Raw genomic sequence first — 18264 nt, 5'->3', positions numbered from 1 at the left:
ACATGTATTCTAGACATACAATTGTTCCCCAAACTGAGTTTCAATACAATAATTTTGAGAGATTTCCCGTGGCCTTTGTCCCCATGAAGATCCCATATGTATTGGTTTCCATTTTAATGTACAAAATCACCACTCCCCCATTGAAGAGCATTTCTACATGTGCTGTAATTTGAATAACATTCTCTAGTGCTTTTGTGTACAGACTGAAATTAAAAATAATTGGTATGCTATTTGTAGGCAACAATATTTTTCATCTTGTGGCCCGCTGTGTGTCCCATTCTAGATATCAGACAGAGATTTTGAACTTATGCACTCGTTTTTTGGGGGGGGAAAGTAAGATGCATAAGTTTCCATTAGCATTAAAAGCTGTAATACCTAACTGTAAAATGAGTTTGTGTATATGCATGAAAATCAATGGTAGATGGCTAGAGGAGATGGCAGCTAAGTTCTCTCCTCTTCAATATGTCTCACTAAAAGGGGTGCATATGTATGTGCGCACATTTGGTTTTCTTTGGTGGGAAAGGGAGAGTAGGGGCTAGTGTGTACATTTTAAAGAGAATAATATTCTTAGGGTCTCCGGTTCCTCTTTTATCCCCAGTTTCATTTTCTGCAAGATCAAAATGTAGGTCGCTGGGACTGAAGATAAGCTCAGGAGGAACATTACTGAGGTCATAGTTCTCTTACAAATGTATCAGAATTGTCATTTCTCATCCATGAGGAAGAAGCTGACACAGGCATATGTTTAGTAGGATAACCGTTTCTACAAGGATCTATTTTATTTATTTATTTATTGGCTTTTTGACTTGTTTCAGCATCTGGTAAAGGGGGAAAAAAATTGGTCTCACAGGCTACCTGACACAGTGATGTAGGTATTGATGGCAATATGCATTTCATTAGAGGTGCTGTGATAGAGACAAGGCTTAGACCTATATCTGTGGTGCTGACATCTACACATTTCATACAAATATTTTTGAAATCCTTATTTTTTTCTTTCTCTGTTCGTATATATCAGAAGCCTGAGGAAAATGACTTCCTCTATACTGTAAGCTACTATTTAAGCACAAATGGAAATATACAAGAATATGTACAGTAGAAAGCTCTAATGAAAAGATTCTTTTCCTTTCTGCAGTTGCTAAAGCAATTTTCATTTGCATAGGCTTTCCTATTTAATATTTACCATCCATATTATCTTTTTTTCACATAAACTTTAGCAACCCTTCAGTGTTTCTAACAAAGTTTAAGGACACAAATTAGATTAATTTTTGGTGAACATTAATTCAGAATTAGGTATTTTGAGTTTGTAATATGAATTAGAAATCAAGCTATAATATTTGCAAATCAAGTGCTTTACACTTACTCTACAGATGGTTCTGACTCAAGAGATAAGCCAAAACTCTATCGTCTACAATTAAGTGTCACTGAAGTTGGAACTGAAAAATTTGATGACAATTCCATCCAGGTGAGGAAAAACAGCCTCAAGTGAAAGAGCTGATCTGAACTTCAACCAGTCACATGTGTAATCCTGGGAACTAGCTCAGTTCACTGAGGACCGTAACTATTTAATTATTTAACCCCCTCAGCATGGGCCTCAGGCTTTCCTGTTAGTAAGCATTAATTCAAAATGCATTTAAAAAAAGCCACTCTGTACCTACCAGTTTACTTCATCCTGAGCACATCTGGCCGAAGTGACTTACCTTTACAAGTCAGAAGAGCAAATAAATCTAATGCAAACACAAATGATTTTCTGTTGATCGGAATGCTTTGATTTGTTTTTTCTGTTTTGCTTAAAGAAGAAACTGAAGGCTTGATCCTTTAAACACAAAAATGAATACAGGTAGTCCTTGGACTTGCGACACAATTGGTTCCTGAAAATTGCATCATAAGTCAAAACATCGTAACTCGGAACCGCAATCCACTCCATTGCATGACCGAGCATCGTAAAGTTGAAACCAATTGTTGTAAATTGAATCAAAATGCCTCACAGTCTTTAATGTATTTATCCTCACAACAACGCTGTGATCTAGGGAAGTAAAATGGGGAACTGAGGTACAGAGAGACTGTAACTTGTCCTGAATCACACATGATGTTTGTGGCAGAGGAGTCTCTCATGTCCCAGGCTACCACCCTAACCACTGAACCATCCATCCTCATCCACTTTACTAGTGTGTAAGTATTTGCAGGTTCAAGTCTTTTATCCACAAAAGGACTCAGGTGTTGCAATGTCTATCTTTTAGACCTCTTGAAAATTACTGGAATTCACAAACCCTGAGTTTTAGTTGTCTAAAATGAATGGGAAGATAGAAGCACCTGGAGAATGGGATCCACAAAAGTCAGCTCACTAGTTGGGGAGCTACCTAAGCCCTGCCCCTCTTGGATCCGGGCTGCGGGGAAATGCCTATCTCTGTTAGTGATCTGCAGCTGGGAACCCCTCACCAGGAGTCAGGCAGCTTAGACATCCAAGCAGTTTCTTGCGAGAAAGACTTAGGTGCCTGCCTAACTCCACACAGATGGCTGCGGTGGAGAGACCTCCCTTATCCCAGTGACTAGGGTACTCACTAGGATGTAGGAGGCCTCTTCTCAATTTTCCCTGCTGCCTGATGAGAAGGCATTTGAACAAGGATCTCCCATATCTCAGGTTAGTGCCCTAATCACTGATCTATGGGATAATCTGACATGGGCCTTCTGTCTCTCTTGTTGAAGCCATTCCACTTTAATAAAATATTATTTGGGCCGGAAGCTGTGAGAATCACTCTCTAGTCCAGTGACTAGGTCATTCACCAGAGAGCTGGTAGACCCCTGTTCAAATCTCTTTTTATCAGAAAGAAGAGGGAATTGAACTGGGGTTTTTCTATCCCAGGTGATTACCCTAACTACTGGGCTAAGGGTTATAAGGGAGGCCTCCTTCCCCTCCTCACTCTCCCGCTCTCCCCCCGCTTATGTGGAGTTAGGCATGCTCAAAGCTTGCCTACCAGATCAGACCGCACAGGCAAGGTAGGTGGGTCAGTGTCTATCTTCCCCTAGTTTGAGAATTGTGCTGGGATTGAAGTTTCAGGTAGCTGTGTGCATGCTCAGAGGCAGAATCTTAGGCACTTAAGGAACTTCTACAGCAAAAATTTAGGCACCATAGGAACCTATGGGGTTAGGCAGTTTTGTGTGGATCACAGTGGTACCTAAAACTCAGACTTTGGCTCCTAAGTCCCTTTGTGGATCTTGCAATTCAATTATGGGCAGCATATTTATAACAACAGTTTATTAATAATGTGCAAAGTATATTTTGAGTGGAAATATTTAGCTAAAATATGCTGCAAAAACACGTTATGGTTGTCTTCACTTGGAGCAAAGCTTAAGCTAAGATTAAATTACTGATGCTTTAATTGATAAATTTCTAATGAAAATTCAGAGGCAGGAGTAAAATATATCCATATACTGCAATTAGGGTGAATTGGGGTACACAGTTATGCTTTGTTTCTGCAGTGATTCTGAGTTAGGTAATTTTAGAACTATTGAATATTTGTATTTCCAGTTGTTTGGTCCAGGAATTCAGTCTCATCACTGTGATCTCACCAATATGGATGGAGTTGTTACTGTTACACCAAGAAGCATTGACGCTGAAACTTATGTAGAAGGTCAGCGTATTTCAGAGACCACCATGCTGCAAAGTGGCATGAAGGTTCAGTTTGGATCATCTCATGTATTTAAATTTGTGGATCCCAGTCAGGACCACATTATTCCTAAAAGAACTCTAGATGCAGGTCTCATGATCAAAGGTCCAAGGCACAAAACTGGGTGAGTACACAATCCTATTTTTTGAGTGAAAATAATATAGAGCCTTGAAATAATAAAATAATATGGAGTCTTGAGTGTAAGACCATCAGGCTCTGAGTGCCTACTCTTAATTGTTCTAAGTAAAATTTATAGTAGAAATATAACTATTATAATACTTTAGCTCCACCTTGTGAAGTTTTTAGGACTTGCATATGTTTGTTTCATTATTAAATATAGAAGTATATTTTTCTCATGACACTGATTCACCAGTCCAAAATGGGGGGGGGGCGGAATTAGAATCCTAATACATTTCACGACAGCTCAGTCAAACACCAGGAACATAAGAAATTTACTGACTTTACATAGTGAGTCTGGTGCTATTATTTTTCCTTAGTAACTTCGGAAGTTTCATTAGACTAGATGTGCATAAACAAAACAGAAAAAGATGTACTTTGGGTGCATCTCTGCTATTTGCCACTTACACTGGATTTTATCAAGAGTTTCTAAAATATCTGGATTCCCCCTCGGAAATGGATGATTGCAAAACTCCATTTGAGATGTCAGAATAGGGAGCCCAATATTTTACCTTGTGGCCTTGTCTTCCAGATGTGTAACAGTTGCTCCTCTTTTTTCTGTGCCTAGAGTCCAGCAATCCTAAGTTTTCACCTATTATTTGTGCTCATATTATTTTGATGGGTGCAATATTAGATACATAGATATGAGGACAAATATTGCCTGGCCTTACAGCTTCATGTTCATTGGAAATGAAAATATGCAGAGAGCCGCAGGATTTAAAACCATACAGAACTACTTGGAAGATGTAAAATATTGATGATCTGCTCTCTTCTCTGACTGGTCCAAAGGAAACTACTAGAGTAGGATGTTCTGGGTGGAAGAAATTGAGGCACAAAAGCTGATTATGTAAGAAATTATCCATTGTGAAACACATTGGTGAGAAGAGGCATATTATGTTGTCATTGAATTGCCAGTTAATTTTAAAAATCTATACTTTTACCACAGTCATCTTCCTATTCTGGATTTTTGTTTAAAACTCAAAGTACACATGAAGAACAGGAGTACTTGTGGCACCTTAGAGACTAACAAATTTATTAGAGCATAGCCCACGAAAGCTTATGTGCTAATAAATTTGTTAGTCTCTAAGGTGCCACAAGTACTCCTGTTCTTTTTGCGGATACAGACTAACACGGCTGCTACTCTGAAAAAAGTACACATGAGCATTCAGTATAAGAAGTTAGAGAATTTTGTGAAAGCTGCTTTTCTGTGATCTTCATTATGGATGAAAAGTTTTTATTCCTTGAAAGGCATTGGTCCAGAATCAGTCAGTCAACAGGTTTTTTGTCCTTTTTTGTGAGATTCTCCCCCTGCCCCCCTTATATCAGAGGAAGTCAAGTCAACTTTTGAAGTATAGGTTATAGATGTTACATTCCTTTCAGGGTCACAAAATACAATAAACCCATCTGGCAACTCTTGGACAGTACCATACTTGTGAATTTGTATTGTTTTAAAAAAGATTCACGGTCCAAAGATGGAGCAGCTCATTGACTGTGGAGAGGGAGTTCCTCTCCTTGGCAAGCATTCAGAAATGTAATCCTAACAGCAAAGAAAAAAGTCTCTCCTTTGTAAAACTTGTACACATAGTTTTAATTGCGTAAGTTAAATAATTTTATGTTCTTCAGCTAAATAAACCACTGGTAAAAACTACTGTTTAACGATTATTTTAAATTATGATCTGAGGAATGACAATAATAAACAGACTATTGTATTTGAAACTCATAAATTCTTTTGCAAAAGGCTGTACTCACTTATTGAGTCCTCTCTGAGATCTGTTGCCATGCATATTTTCTCAATTCAGATCAGACCAAAAGTCTGTAAAGTTGATAATTTTATAGTTGATACGCAGCTTTTTTCTCTACAGGACTACTGCAGTAATTAGAAAGTAGCATCTCTTTTTGTGACTGGGTATCTTTTCTCAGGTCCAGAAATATCAATTGTTATAATTAATCTCCAGTGTCTATCCTCATAGAGTGGGTATTGGAGTACTGCTGCAACAGAATCCTTTATGTGCAGTGGGGGTACCCAAAACACACACAAGGTTATATTTTCATTGGCTTCTCCCCTGTGCTGGGATTTGGCTTCAAAGTCCCTAATTTTGTCATCCTGCAGACTCCCATTGGTTATAGGGGTGTCTAATTATGCTTTTGAGTTTTTCATGCTAGAGAAGTTTGTTGCCAGGGAATATAAGGTGATACAAGGTAGGCCCCATCTCTAGGTAGTAATCAGATGTTTGATAGTTCATGGATAATATTTTCATTGAAGAATTAATGTTTTATAACGGTGTTATCAAAACCCAGGAAAACATACTTGTTTCCTATCCTGTGGTCAGTGTAATGAGATTTGTATCATGTAAAGGTTTCCATTTTAAGTGTGTAGCCTTTTTTATCAATCAGTAGGCAAAAAGGATTGCACGTAACTAAAAATCGATGTGTGTGTTCTGGTTCATTTGTTCAAATTAGTCTACGTGCAGAAGACTAAAGAAGCTCACTGCAGGCTGTTCTCCTAAAACATAGCAAATTGTAAAGCAGTTAAGGGTACACCAGACTCTCCGGGCTTCAAGGAGTGTTGTGTTTCCAGCGAGGCGATCCCAGTTGCAGACAAGCACTCCCAGCGCATTCGCTGCCTCGGTGAGGGCCACAGCCAACTAAAGTATTCCCTCTATCAGCAGCTCTGACCGAGCTCCCACAAGGACACAGAGCTCCACCAAAAAATCATCTTTATGGAGGCGGCTCTCTGACCCAAGCCCTTCAGTGAGCATGAGTCTTCCCCTCAACCTTTGTCTTGGAAAGATAGTGGGTCGAAGAAACTGTCTGGGGAGTCCACTCCCAAGTCGAAAAAGAGTGGGAACTCCCTTCAGCAAGCCCAGGAATAGCCGAAAGCGATCACCATCTCACTTGGTTAGTATCCTCAGCACCGCCGGTACCAAGATTGTCTGGCACCCATGCCTCATGGCACACTCAGTGTCCAGTACTGTTGATAGGCTCACAGACCCTTTGGGCTTGGGCACTGAATCTTCGGTACGAAAACACAAGAGCAAACTCCCTAAGATGCTTCTGGTGTGTGAGCTGTCATGGATACCACCAGCAGCATTGACGCATTTGGCACCGGAGAGATTGGTACAGATGAGGTCCCCATCTCCCTGGCACCACCACCAATGCCAGGACATTCGGTACTGGCAGAATTCCATCAGGCTGGTGACCTGGCTATGTTGGAAGCTCCTGACTCTCAGTCCCTTGGTACTGGAACTGAGCCATGGCCAATCAAGGGTTATTTCCCCGACAATTATGCCATGCCCCTCTGATGTCAAGTGAGGGATCGACAATGAGCTAGATGGGGTTTCTCTATACTCCACCAAAGCTCTATATGGGACACACTATCAACAGGATCCAGGAATGTACCACCAGATGGCACCACCACCATCTTGGTATGGTCATCCATGAGTACCTTCGCCAGGCCCTATCCCTCCGCAGTGGCCTCAAGGGCACCAAGCATCACCTGAGAGCCTCCCAGGCACACCCCCTCAGCTACAGCATTGTACGCCTCAGAATCCCAAGAAGTGGAGGAGCAGGAGGTGGACACAGAGGAGCAGATCAAACCCAAAGCCATATCCTCTTCTTTGCTGGACAAAGCGATTATGCCATCGCCACCTTCCATGATGGATAACTTCCGCTTGTTCCAAGAGCTGGCGAAGAGAGTGGCGGACACGCTTTGCATGCCATTGGAGTTGGTTAAAGATACGCATCACCAGCCTATTGACATCCTCCATGCTTCATCTACTTCCAAAATCACATTGCCAATCAACAAGGCCATCCTACACCCAGCTAAGATGGTGTAAACATCAAAAACAGACTCCAAAGAGAGACTGCTGAACTTTAATTAATATGCAAATTAGATACCATTAACTTAGGTTTGAACAGAGACTGGGAATGGTTGGGTCATTACACTAATTGAATCTATTTCCCCATGTTAAGTATCCTCACACCTTCTATGGGCCATCTTGATTATCACTTCAAAAGTTTTTTTCTCCTGCTGATAGCTCATCTCAATTGATTGGCCTCTTACAGTTGGTATGGCTACTTCCGCCTTTTCATGTTCTCTGTATATATAAATATCTTTGTGCTGTATGTTCCATTCTATGCATCTGATGAAGTGGGCTGTAGCCCACGAAAGCTTATGCTCAAATAAATTTGCTAGCCTCTAAGGTGCCACAAGTACTCCTGTTCTTTTTGCGGATACAGACTAACATGGCTGCTACTCTGAAACCAGCTAAGATGGTGTGGCAAACCCTGGCCTCAGTGACTCCAACATGCAAGTGGGCGGACAAAAAATTGATTCCTTTGCGGGGACATCATGAATTCCTATTCACCCACACACCACCAAATTCCATCGTGGTGGATGCTGTGAACTCTCATGGCTGACAGAACCACTCTTAAGACAACACCTATGACAGAGACTGGAAGGCGTATTCCTCGGCCAACTTAGTTTTGAATTGCCAACTACCAGGCACTCACAGCAAAGTATGACTAGATGAATTACAATAAACTACACAACTTTATTGATAAGCTCCCAGAGAGCTCCCAGGATTTCTTCAAGGCCATCATCCAGGAGGGGCAACTGGTAGCAAAAACATCTTTGCAATCGGCCCTTGATGCTGCTGACACGGCTGCCAGGACCATCTCCACAGCTGTGGTAATGAGATGGGAGTCGTGGCTCCACCTCTCGGGATTCCCGAAGGAGGTGCAGATCATGGTGGAGGACCTCCCCTTTAAGGGTGTGAAGCTTTTCGCCAAGAAGACCGATGCCTCTCTCTTTGAAGGATTCCAGGGCCACTCTCAGGTAACTGGGAATCTCCACACCAGGGCAAAAGAGACATTTTAACCCTCAATACCAACAGAAGCCTTATTCATCCCAATTCCCATCACAACGGAACTATGAGCCCCAGCAGAAAAAGGGAAAGTTTTCAAAGTGAAAGCCATCAGGCTCCCACTTCCACTTTTTAGGGCAGGTCAAGGCTCTGCGAGACCTCTCTCCACTACTATCTGTGACCATCCACCCATTTGGCCACCGTTTTGGCAGCGTTCCACAGCGCCTGGGAGCATATCACCTCAGACAGATGGGTCCTAGAGATCATCAGATGCAGATATTCCATCCATGCCCCCTCCAGAACACCCTTCCCCATCATGCCTCTTTAGGGACCCTTCTCATGAGTCTCCTGCAGCAGGAGATAGATCGCCTCATGCAGTTATGAGCCATAGAACCAGTACTTCAACATTTACGAGGCAAGGGATTCTATTCTCATTACTTCCTATTACCCAAATGGAAGGGAAGTTGGAGACCCATCCTGGACCTCAGAGCTATCTTACTGCTACGTCCGTTTCACCGGTACACACACACAAACCAAGGGAAAAAATATTTCAATAATTGAAATTTACAGATAGGCAAAGTAAGAAAAGTGCTGTTTAAGGATATTTATTTTTTGTCAACATTGCATGTCAAAATATACAATTTGTTTCAGTGGTTATAAAACTTTCACTTCCTGAATCTCAACATCTACTGTCATTAAATTTTCTTGTCTTACCACCCTGTAGTTTCTTGCAGCTGTGAATATTTAAATACATAAAACTTGAAAAAAAAACCACCTTAAAACCCACAATTTTGCACAACTGTGAAAATTTAAATCAATAAAAACAGAACAAATGCTTAACAGTAAACATTGATATTGAAACATCAAAATTATAAAATAAAAATCGAATTCTGTCAAGCCTATGTATAAATATGTCCTATCAATACAGTATTTTAAATACAAATATTAAAAAATAAGGCGGTATAGCAGAGCTATTTGGTTTGCAGTGTACCTTAGCTATCCTGTACCATTGTTTTTTATACTGCATATTTGTAATTTCTTCTTGAAAGTTACTAGAGGTTTTTTTGGTCTTAATCTTCTCAGGGTTGTTCAGGAAACAACATTTGATCTGGAGGGAGATGTTCACAGTGGAACAGCATTACCAGCGAGCAAGGTATCAACTGTAATTAGACTGGTCAAAAATGATTACATTTATAGTTTATATTCCCAGTTTGTTGTTAAAGCTCACCAATTATGAAATATTGTGTGGCTCTTGAGTGGCCCTAGGTAAGCTTTTTGGATGAGTGACTATCTTTTTATATGTCTGTATAGCATCTAGCATACTTTCTGTTTAAGGAGAGAAGAACTTTTTTAGGAAAAACTGCAATTTTTAAAAATACTTTGAAACATGTCAGAGGTTTGGAGTATTAGCGTAAGTTCTGAAAGAAATGGTTTACTGGACAGAGGACAGGTTACACAGTCAAAGGTGCATGAGTAAATGAAGTGGGGAAGAATGCATTGTAAAGCCACCTGTAAGACTGAAGCCCATAATGCTGATGATAGCTGACCTATAAAGAGGGAAAAAATGGATGTGTGCCCTTTTATGCTTCTTTATGATGTATAAAGAACAGCAAGATTTTTTTTTCAAAAATAGGAGTTGTTGTTTTTTTTTTTTTTAACATTAGAAATTCAGGTTCTGTCTAGCTTGGGGGAGGGACTGAATATTGGAAAACTAGTGAAATAACAGCATACGTCAGAAGTATAAACACTGAGAAATTGAGAGGGGAAAGGATTTTTAATCAGTGTTTAAAAACTTTTTTTTATTTTATTACTGAGGTTTTATTTAACTTCGGTAACTGACATTTTGAAGAAAGGCAGCCTGTTATTCCTAGTTTCGGAATTATTATATATTAAAACTGTTTTAAGCAAGAATCTGTAGAATCTTTGCATCATTCTAAGCACTGTTACTGGCTTTCTGTTAATGTTAACTTCGTTGGTTTTAAAATTCCTGCCAATACATTGCCAAAAATATGTTTCTAGTTGGCTGTTGTGATGTTTTGAATAGCTAGTATGAAAATTTCATTGTGGTGATAACACATGCTGCATTGCTGTCTTCTGTTTTGTAGTCTTCTCTGTTCACTGTCCCCTTCTGGCAGCCTTGAAATAAGTTTTTTTTCATAGTGATGAACGTAAGACTTGGCTGATCTAATGCGTGCATGTTAAAGATTTGTCTTCCTGTTTGAGTTAGAGCACCAATAGATTGGATGGTGACAGAACTTCATCAGCATCCAGCACAGCTGAACGAGGAATGGTGAAGCCAATGATTAGAGTGGAACAGCAGCAAGATTATCGCAGGCACGACGGCAGGTAGGAAATACATATTCTATTATTTCTGATATTGTCAATTAAACAGATGTCTTTTCTGGAAACATGAAGCAAAGTCTCATCAAGATGTATTGAAATGGTACGTGTCTGCCTGGGAAAAAATGTTTTTAACCCTTTCCAAAATAAAGGATGAAATTAAGAGAATATTAAAATATCTTATTTTTATCTTAGTTTTGATTTTTCTGTAATTTATATCACTGGTTTTTCCAGACAAATTGCTATTTTCTGAATTTGTTAGACCGTTGTTGATTTTTTTTGATAATTTAAACGCATCTAATGGAGTATTTTAACAGGTACAGAATTTCTTGTCATCTATTGGTTGGGCTTCTACATTTGTCAACTGTGGGTTGATGTGTTTTTCTGTCTGAACGTGGGGCATAACTGTAAGCTTCTTTTAGTCCTTGTAGCAATGCAGTTGGCAGGATTTGGTGACAATTTCAGCCTCTAGTCATTTCAGTCTTCCCTAATTTGTAAAACATTGGTCAAAACCTGGTAAAACAATCAAAGTATGATGTTTGTCTCTGTGAGTCTTCATAAAATCTGTTCTTAAGTTTAAGTTCTTTTAGTGATGATCCCTATATGCAGAGCCGTCTCTTGGGTAGGGCGAATTGGGGTGACTGTCCCGATACTTAGCCCTTTGTCCCGCATCCTGACCGATGTACAATCTGGACATCATTTGTCCAGATATTCAGGTGAGGAGGCGGGTGGAGAGGTGAGGCGGGTGGACAGGCGGGGTGAGGAGGCGAACGGGGAGGCAGGCAGGCGGACGGACGGCGAGGAGGAGAGTAGCGGACGGATGGCAAGGAGACTAGCTGGGAGGCAGGGGTTGAGGGGGTGGGTGGACGGCGAGGAGGAGAGCAGCAGGCGGGCGGACAGGGGAGGGGGAGCGCCAGCCGACTGGCGAGGAAACTAGCAGGGAGGAGAGCGGTAGACGCGGGAGGGGGCGTGCCAGCTGGCGAGGAGGCGAGTAGCAGGTGGGCAGGCAGACGGCGAGGAGGAGAGCAGCGGGTGCGCAGGCGGATGGCGAGGAGACTAGCGGGGAGGCTCATTTGTCTTGGACCCCGCCCCCGCCAGGGACAGCCTATATGTGTTGTATTTGAGGTGCACATGCACTGCGTGTATCTAAAACTGGAAGACATTTGCTAGCAGTATCCACTGGTCCGTGCCTGTAACCTTCTGTGCACCAAACTGAGGGCTTGCGTGGAGTGACTATCTCTCCAGTTCCTTTCTACCACCCGTGAGCTGAGACAACTTCTGCAGTGTTAGTTAGAATTCTTCAAAAAGTGTAGTTGTAAATAGCTAATGAAACCTGTTTTTAGCTAACTTACAGTTAGAGTAGTTGAGTAGTCTTGGGGGTGGGGGTTCTCCCTATCTGGACATCTCCTCCCCACCCCCCCGTCTGGACATCTGGAGTGATTAGTATGCCCATGTTTCCAGGACTCAAAATCTGAGTGGCCTGCAACTGAGCTTTCCTGGTTAGCAATGAGCATGATACATGCCTCTATTGTCCCGGGGAAGCTCATATCCTATCTGCCAGTCCTTTTCTAGGTGAACCCATCAAGTTATGTTACAAGCCAGGCATAGAAGATTCCTGATGGAACATGTAGTGAGACCCCAGTCTGATCCTGGCCCGTCAGATAACCCTCCACCTCTGGTGCGTCAGGCAGAGACGCCGAGAAGCATCCCTCCGAGCACAGTATTCTCTAGCTTTGGGGATAATCAGACCAGTGCTAAAGACTGTTCCAAAGAAAGTTTCCTCCTACCCCCTCATAACAAGTTCACAAAAAATTGTGAGAAATCCCCTTCCAAGCCCTCATTCAAAAAGAGCACCTCCTCTCTGACACTCTCTAAGGGCTTGTTTACTTTGGCCCACTAAATCGGCACCGCTGCGATTGATGGGAGAGCACTCTCCTGTTGACTTCAGTACTCCACCTCTCCGAGAAACAGAATGTAAGTTGTCGGGAGAGCTTCTCCTGCCGACATAGCGCAGTGTAGACCCCACGTTAGGTCGATGTAAGCTAGGTTGCTCAGGGAGGTGATTTTTTTCACATGTAACATGTCGATATAAGTGGCAGCGTAGACCAGGCCTAAGTCAGGTGAGACTCTGTGCCCTGGTACCCAAGAGTCTGGAGCTTATAAGGAGCATAGTACCAGTTTCCCAGAACTGAAGAGCAAAAGTTCCCCCCATATTGGGACTAGCTGAAGGGGCGCAGGGATCATCCTTGGTACTGGTGAGGAAAAGAAGGCAGTGGATGCCTCCTATACTATTGATGCCAATGAGGACAGAGGAGTCGTCAGTTCTGAAGACCATGGTCCACCTGAAGTTGGTACCATTGGTGTCACCAATGGACAGAAGCCTGGTCCATTTTCCAGTATCAGGAGCCAGGTACACTGCCCTGGAGAACACTACTACCTACACAGACTCAGTCACCAATACTGTTGAGTCTATGGTGGTGGTATGCTGTTGGTTCGCTGTTCACTGATACCATAACTGGAGGTTCTTAGAGATGTGTGGTCCCTATCTGAATTCCACTACCAGCTCTTCTTTCACTCTGCTGCAGAGCCTTATCCTAGGGCTATTCTGGGTAACTGGAGAAGTGGTTGGTCTACACCATGTCTTCCTTTTAGTTCCATCTTTTAGCAATTTAAGATGGTTAGTGTCATATTGAGTCATAAGCTATTTTTGAAGCCTGTGAAATGGGCAGATATTTTCTCCTATTTTTTACATTTTAGTTAATGAGCACTTGTAGGGTAAAGACACTGTTAGCGGTTAATTTCTCAACGAGGGAGACAATATGGCTTATGAATTGAAGTGGCGCAGTTCTATATGTAATGTACTAGTATTACCACCTCATAGAAAACAAGTATGTAACAGAAAATTGTTCTTCTCAGTCAAATACTGTCTTTCATAGATTTCGAAGCCAGAAGGGACCATTGTGATCATCTAGTCTGACCTCATGTATAACACAGGCAATAGTACTTCCCCAAAATAATTCCTAGAAAAACATCCAATCTTGAGTTAGAAATTGTCAATGATGCAGAATCTACCACAACCTTTAGTAAGTTGTCCCAGTGATTGATTACTCACTGTTTAAAAATTTACATCTTACTTCCAGTCTGAAATTGCCTAGCTTAAATTTCCAGCCATTCGATTATATTATACCTTTCTCTGCTAGATTGAAGAACAGCTTAATATTTGATAATCAAAGTAGATTGAGTTCCTTCAGTCTATCACTGTAAGGCAGGCTTTCTGCTCCTTCAATCATTCTCATGACTCTTTTCTGAACTCTCTCCTACTTATCAATATTCTTTTTGAATTGTGGACACAAGAACTAGATGCAGTATTCCAGTAGTGGTCAACATCAGTGCCAAATACAGTAGTAAATTAACCTCTCTACTCCCTACTCAAGATTCCCTTATTTATGCATCCAAGGATTGCATTAGCCCTTTTGGCCAGAACATTGCACTGGGAGCTCATGTTCAGCTGGTTATCCACAATGACCCTCAAATCTTTTTCAGAGTCACTGTTTTTCAGGATAGAGTCCCCCATTCTGTAAGTATAACCTACTTTCTTTGTTCCTAAATGTATAAATTTACATTTTGCCACATTAAAATGCATATTATTTGTATGCACCCGGTTTACCCAGTGATCCAGATAGCACTGTATTAGTGATCTGTCTTCTTCATTATTAACCACTCATCCAGTTTTTGAGTCATCTGCAAACCTTATCATTATGATGATATTGTTGTCTTCCAGGTCATTAATAAAACAGTTAAATAGTGTACAGCCAAGAACTGATCCCTGTGGGACCCCACTAGAAACACACCCATTTGATGTTCCAAGACTTTCTGAAAATCACCAATGATGGTCCAAGAAGCTTCTCAGCCAGTTCCTTTAAAACTCTTGGATGCAAGTTCTCTGGCCAGCTGATTTTAAAACGGTCTATCTGTAGTAGCTGCTGTTTAACATCCTCCAGAGATGCTAGTAGACTGGAAAGAGCATTATCATATGATACGACTACATCATCTGCTTTTTCCCCAAATACAGAAGAGAAATATTTATTCAACACTTCTGCCTTTCCTGCAATATTAAGTCTACAATTTCCAACCAGTAAGGGATCAATACTATTGTTAGGATTCTTTTTGGTCCTAATATACTTAAAAAGATTCCTTAAATGTGCTTGCTATTGATTGCTTCTTGTCTCTCTTTGCTTCCCTTATCAGTTTTCTACAATTCCTAGCTTCTGATTTATATTCATTACTATCAGTTTCCCCTTTCGTCCATTTATCTTTTTTTTATATATATAGCTGCCTTCACTTCCCCTCTAAAATAGTTTTTTTTTTTTTTTAAACCAATACAGCCTTCTTCCTTGATTGTGGCTTTTTCGATATATAGTAAAGTGTTCTTAAACAGTTCCCAATTATCATTCACAATTTTCTGATTAAATTCTTTCTCCCAGCTGATTTGGCTAATAATTGTTTTCAGCTTTGTGAAAATGGTGCTTAAAAGAGACAAGTATATGTGTGTGTGTGTGTATATATATTTATTTTGCTCTGGACTTTATTTTGTTTGCATATTAAAAATGGGATCAAGTCATGGTCACTTCTACCTAAGTTACCGTTTAATTGTTAGTTCTGTGATCAGTTCCTCTTTATCTGTCAAAATGAGGTCTACCATGTTGGTAGCAACACTTTCAGAATTAGGAAATTGTCTTCTATATTATTTAGAAAGTCTAAGGATGTTTTAGTACTGGCAACATAAGATCTCCAGCATATGTCACTCAAATTGAAGCCCTCCATGATTCCGCAGCTTTTTTCCCTATACATTATAGATAGGTGTGTAAAGAGCCAGTCATCCTGTTCCCTAGTGTAATTTGGTGGTCTGTTGCAGGTGCAAATGCCATTTTAGTACCCCATCTTGTGCTTTGTCTGTTAGGACATTGATCCATAAGCATTCCAGATCACTTTCTTCCAAGTTATGAGTGACTTGGAAACAGATTGACATTTTTTGACAGAGTGTCAGTGCCACTCCCTCTCCCCTTTTGCCCATTTGATCCTTCCTAAATAGGTTATAACCATTGATTATAATGTTCCAATCATGCAAATCATCCCACCAGGTTTCAGTAATACCAACTAGAAAATGAATTTATGCTTATAAATGAGCAATTCCAGTTCCTCTTGTTCGTTACCCAGACTCCTAGCCTTGATGTGTAGACAGTTGAAAAAAATTTTCCCCATGTCCTTTAGTTTCTTGATTAATTTTGTTCTCAACATCTCATTTTTGTGCTAAGAGTGCCCATTTTCCCCCTCTTTATTGTACCCTCCCCTTTTAAAAAAAGTTTTATGCCCTCCTAACTACTGTAGCCAGCCTAACCCCGAGGAGATTGGTTCCCTTTATGCTGAAGTGGAGGCCATTCTGTAAGGGATCCATCCAAACTATACAGCTCTGTCTCCTCGTAGAAGGTGAACGAATGTTGCACAAAACCCTCCACCCTGTCCCACTTACCTAGCCAGTGTGGTTTGCTTTCAGAATCATTTACCTTCTGTCTTGCTTCACATGTGGGACAGGAAGGATCTCAGTAAAGATGGTTGGATATTCTTCTTCAGCATGCTTCCAAGTTCCCTGAGGTCATTCATTATCTGTGACATCTCATCATGCTGTATCATTAGGGCCAATATGAACATCCATCGACTTCAGAACCCCATCCAATGTAAGTGCGGTCTTGTGTCTTGGCTCTAAGAAGGCAGCACACTGTCCTGTTGTCTGCCTATTCTTTGCAGAATGTTCTCTAGATTCTTCTGAGTATTGAATCCACAACAAGGCTCATCTGTCTTCTGTGGATGATTGGAGAACACTTTGTCAACAAGCTTGATTTTCTTACGGATTAGGCCAAGCTGCAATCCACAGGTGTGTCCTGTACATCTCTTCATTCTCTTGGACCAGCTGGATCTTGTGAGGTATCTTCCACAGTTTCCATGTTTCTAGTATCAAAAGGAAACGTCTAGCTGTGTGGAATTCCTCCTTGTCCTCTTCACTCTGATGGCCACAGCCTGAACATCATTGTCTGTCTCCAGCTGTGTAGAATGCTGCCGTGACCTTTTGCCTCTGATGGTTATAAACTTACAGGCCTCTTTCTCTGATTTCCTTTCTCCCCAGCTCCTTGGTGGCCAGCTTTTTTCTTCCTTGAACCTTGAGTACTGATATTTCCTGAAGCTGGCTGTCTTAACAGTAATTGAAGTATAGCCATATATTTCATGATGTGAATGGGGGGAAATTAATAAAACATTTTAGAGATTGTGAATAATGAGGGGGGGGGAATCTTAAACACCATTAAATATCCTTTATGTAGGTGGCATGGTTTATGCTGACTGGTTCAAAATTTAATGGAACTTCAATATTTCTGTAGTACTGCCAGCAAATCTGTCTCAGTCTTGTCCTGTAACCACCTTAAAGTTGAAATGACTTTGCTGAGCAACCTCATAATAAAACATTTAATAGACTGCATGAAATCATGTGTCTCTGCCTTAGGTTTGGGTGAGCTGGAACAATATTTTAATGTATAAAAGTGTAAGGATTGTTCATGTGTTCTCAAAGCAAGCTATAGCTAGTCTATCTAACTTTAGACCTGCGTTGATGCTGTCTCTTAGGGTATGTCTACACTACGAAATTAGGTCGATTTTATAGAAGTCTGTTTTTAGAATTCGATTTTACACAGTCGATTGCGTATGTCCACACTAAGCGCATTAAGTTGGCGGATTGTGTCCTCACTACCGTGGCTAGCATCGACTTACAGAGCGGTGCTCTGTGGGTAGCTATCCCACAATTCCCGCAGTCTCCGCCACCCATTGGAATTCTGAGTTAAGCTCCCAATGCCTGATGGGGCAAAAACATTGTCACGGGTGGTTTTGGGTACATGTCGTCAGTCGCCCCTCCCTCTGTGAAAGAAGCAGCAGACAATCGTTTCATGCCAGACACCAGGGCAATTAGAGGAGCACAGCAAGGCGCGCTGCGCATCAGAGAGGCTTCGAAAATCGGTTTCATGTCTGGCAAGGCTTCGGTGTGACAGTTGTGTGTGTTTCTCCTTGATGCAAACCCACCCCCTTTGTTGATTTTAATTCCCTGTAAGCCATCCACCCTCCCCCCCTTCGAAATAAAGTAGCTATTGTTTTGAAACCATGCATTCTTTTTCTTAATT

At 41.2% G+C, this 18264-nt stretch overlaps 1 protein-coding gene across 16 annotated transcripts in view; it reads left to right on the top strand.

Moving 5' to 3' along the window:
* The window catches only part of AFDN (afadin, adherens junction formation factor), a 221141-nt gene that overhangs the window by 119557 nt on the left and 83320 nt on the right, over positions 1-18264 (top strand). For all 16 annotated transcript variants that reach the window (XM_024205965.2, XM_026649712.2, XM_026649711.2 and 13 more), the window contains exons 9-12: positions 1365-1459; positions 3524-3786; positions 9788-9857; positions 10932-11050. In XM_024205965.2, coding sequence (XP_024061733.1) covers positions 1365-1459; positions 3524-3786; positions 9788-9857; positions 10932-11050 — 547 coding nt within the window. The remainder of the gene's footprint in view (positions 1-1364; positions 1460-3523; positions 3787-9787; positions 9858-10931; positions 11051-18264) is intronic.

This window comes from Terrapene carolina, unplaced genomic scaffold (genome assembly GCF_002925995.2).
Source record: "Terrapene carolina triunguis isolate 2854851 unplaced genomic scaffold, T_m_triunguis-2.0 Scaffold85, whole genome shotgun sequence".
Lineage (NCBI taxonomy): Eukaryota > Metazoa > Chordata > Testudines > Emydidae > Terrapene > Terrapene triunguis.
Note: the sequence above shows the minus strand (reverse complement) of the source record. Positions and strands in the feature narration are given on the sequence as shown.